At 33.9% G+C, this 2,831-nt stretch overlaps 1 protein-coding gene across 1 annotated transcript; it reads right to left on the bottom strand.

Annotated features, from left to right (window-relative positions):
• Positions 1-590: 590 nt before the first annotated feature.
• On the bottom strand, positions 591-2,612 carry LOC145962806 (uncharacterized). Its single transcript, XM_083084189.1, has 6 exons — positions 2,465-2,612; positions 2,124-2,317; positions 1,870-2,038; positions 1,524-1,654; positions 1,194-1,447; positions 591-771 (listed from the first exon to the last, which is right to left on the bottom strand). Exons 1-6 carry the CDS (start codon positions 2,610-2,612, stop codon positions 591-593), a joined length of 1,077 nt encoding a protein of 358 aa, XP_082940315.1.
• Positions 2,613-2,831: the final 219 nt, after the last annotated feature.

Genomic DNA, 2,831 nt, shown 5'->3' with positions numbered 1-2,831 from the left:
GTAAAATCTATTAAACGTTCTAGTTATAAAAAATCAAGTCTTATCATGATAACTAGAAATTCTTGTTTGATTTAACCAAAATGCCTTCAATCATATACGTCTTGTTGGTACAATCAAACGATTTTTCTCAGTGTGGTAATGAGCAAGCAGTGCTAAAAAAAATGTTACTCAATTGAGATTGAAATTCTAACGGGAAACATCGAAGACTTACATAAACCGCACCTATTTTGTGAATTCCAGTATGAGAACCGATTGGATTATTGCACTCGAATTCATCATAGTAAATATATAAAGGAATTACGAATTTATCTGCAAAGAATTGACGCTGTTTAGTTTTCCAAGAAGAGGTGTGAATTGTATCATACTATATCAACTATATCATCATGATTCTGCTGGTGCATATACGTATGTGCGATTTCAAAAAGTCTTGGTGAACTGAAAATAGCTTTGAATAATATCCGTAAAGGCACAAACGTTATGATGACTTCAACCGGCACTCTCACAATTGTACCGTTGATAACTTTGTCATCGATTCTTTGGCGAATGAATATTTTTCTTGGGGCCACATAAAATCCTGCTTTTTTCATCAATTAGATCCTTTTAAACTCTGTTAGATTATCGGAAAATGGACTATTCAAAAAAGAGACAATATCTCGAAGATTATTCTGAGTATCATCGGTTGCAGTTACATCATTTTCTAACATGGTCCCAACGATAGATAGTAACTCGGAGGTACTTTCGATAATCCTTTGAATAACTGTACGGGACAGGCTTTTATCAAGATACAATTTTGACAAATATTTGTATGTTATTTTTTTAAATCGATCGTTAATAATCGGTAAATCGTTAATCGGTTCATTTTCTAGTGGTAAGGGTAAGGGGTCTTCAAGTAAGTCAATGTTTTCAACTAACTCAACATCAATTAAAGGCTGCTCTACATCTGGCGGTTTTACACAAACTTCGGGCAAAGGATTCAGTGGCTGAGAATGAATGTTCCTTACATGACGTTTAAAGGAGTCGAATCGTTGAAACGTTCTTTCGCAACCAATCTGACCACACGTGTAATTTGTCAAGTTGATGTGATAAATTTGAATATGTAAAAATAATGCTTCTGGGGTATTATAACCGTCTTGGCAATAATCATAACGATTTTTAAATGCGCAAAAATACACTTTTAATATTGGTTAAAATACCTCTGGATGAACATCCATGTATTGTATGCTTCAGGTGGATATACTAGATTCATATCGTGTATGATCTTGAAACACGTATCTACTGTCTCTAATACGCTATGCAATTTGTACTCTACGTTTTCAAATAGTACGTAGAAGTCCTTTGCCGTCTGTAATGTTTCTCCTACGATGATCACGCACGGTTGAATCGGCCGCATGAGTTTGTGGTATTTCTTCTTTCTCTGTTCTAGAAAGATTTGCTTGCTTATGGAATCCTTAAAAGACAAGAAATTATCTGTTAGTATTAGAGTAAACTTAAATAATTGTTTATTAGTTGATAATGTTGCCCACCTTGGTGTATACTGCAAACGTTTCTTGAGCTTCTGCTATTGTTGGTTTCCACGATTTTTTACCCTTTTCTCGGATCATCGTTGGTGATAGCAACGTTGGTAACAAGTGCATTGCAACAACGTCTTTGCCATCTGTATATAAGCCATCACATAACTTATGTTATGAAATTATGCATAATGTGTTATCAAAAATATGAAATATTACAATAAAACTGTAATATTTCAATGTTATTTATAAAGGTGTAATATATCAATAATATTTTTGCAATATTTTATGTAATATTGCAATACGTAATATTTCTAGTATATTGCAATATTTTTGCAATATTACGTGCTATGTGAGTTACCTTCTGATATCGCTGAAGGAAGAGTATTTAGAATTTGGTATGCGATCGAGTGCTCATCTTTTTTTGAACGCTCTCTCATAATATCGATGAGCTTATTTCTACAGTTAGGCCAGCCGTTCAGAAGCTTTAATCTTGCTTCCGGAAACAAAACTGTGAAATCTATCGAAATCTGTGAAGAAAGGGTCACTTTAAATACACAAATTTAAAAAACAATAACATTTTATTATATACATATTTATTTTTTATATACATACCAAAGAGTATCCTAATGGATGTTTGAATAGTGGCCATTCCGTCAGAATATTGATTATCGAAAGATCTTTGCTCTTGGTTAACTGGATAATTCGATTTGGTGCAGTTTTCTTCCAGCGCTCCACTACTTCTGTCCACGGTTCTGTGTAAGACTTAAGCCACACTTGCGATTCAAGGAGCTGTTGCTCGGGCAGTACTACAATAAATTAGTATTGGAAAAATGATATACTATTCCCAAATTGTTCTATACATACGAACGGAATATAGATGTAAGTAAAAGACATGCATTAAGTAATGCGGTAAGTAAGGCTTGAGTATAATTCATAACATGTGAATTACTTACAATTTTTAATCGTATTTATATCGCTGGAGGAAACTTGCTTGGAAGAAGATTTTGAAATCATTACACCTCTCTTCTTCATAGAAGTCTTAAAGTTTCTATGCTTGTAAGGCAATTTTCCTTTTGACACACTTTGTTTAACACCTTCCATATGTGGCGATACATAGTATGCTTCGTAAAATCAACACACCATTTAGTTCCTGAGCCAATGGAGCTTAAGAATTCGTGACAGATATAGGAATCATACGCACTGCATGTTCTGTTGGAAATATTTCGACGATTACTTCTGTCACGGCCTTAAAATGCGAATTTTTTAAGTCCTGTCCATAAACGACCATCAAATGATCCACGATTATGGTTGTTAGTTTCC

Source organism: Camponotus vicinus, unplaced genomic scaffold, assembly GCF_025532165.1.
Source record: "Camponotus vicinus isolate PSW18456_S1 unplaced genomic scaffold, iyCamVici1.0 SCAF_1, whole genome shotgun sequence".
NCBI lineage: Eukaryota > Metazoa > Arthropoda > Insecta > Hymenoptera > Formicidae > Camponotus > Camponotus vicinus.
This window is presented reverse-complemented; position numbering and strand designations above follow the sequence as displayed.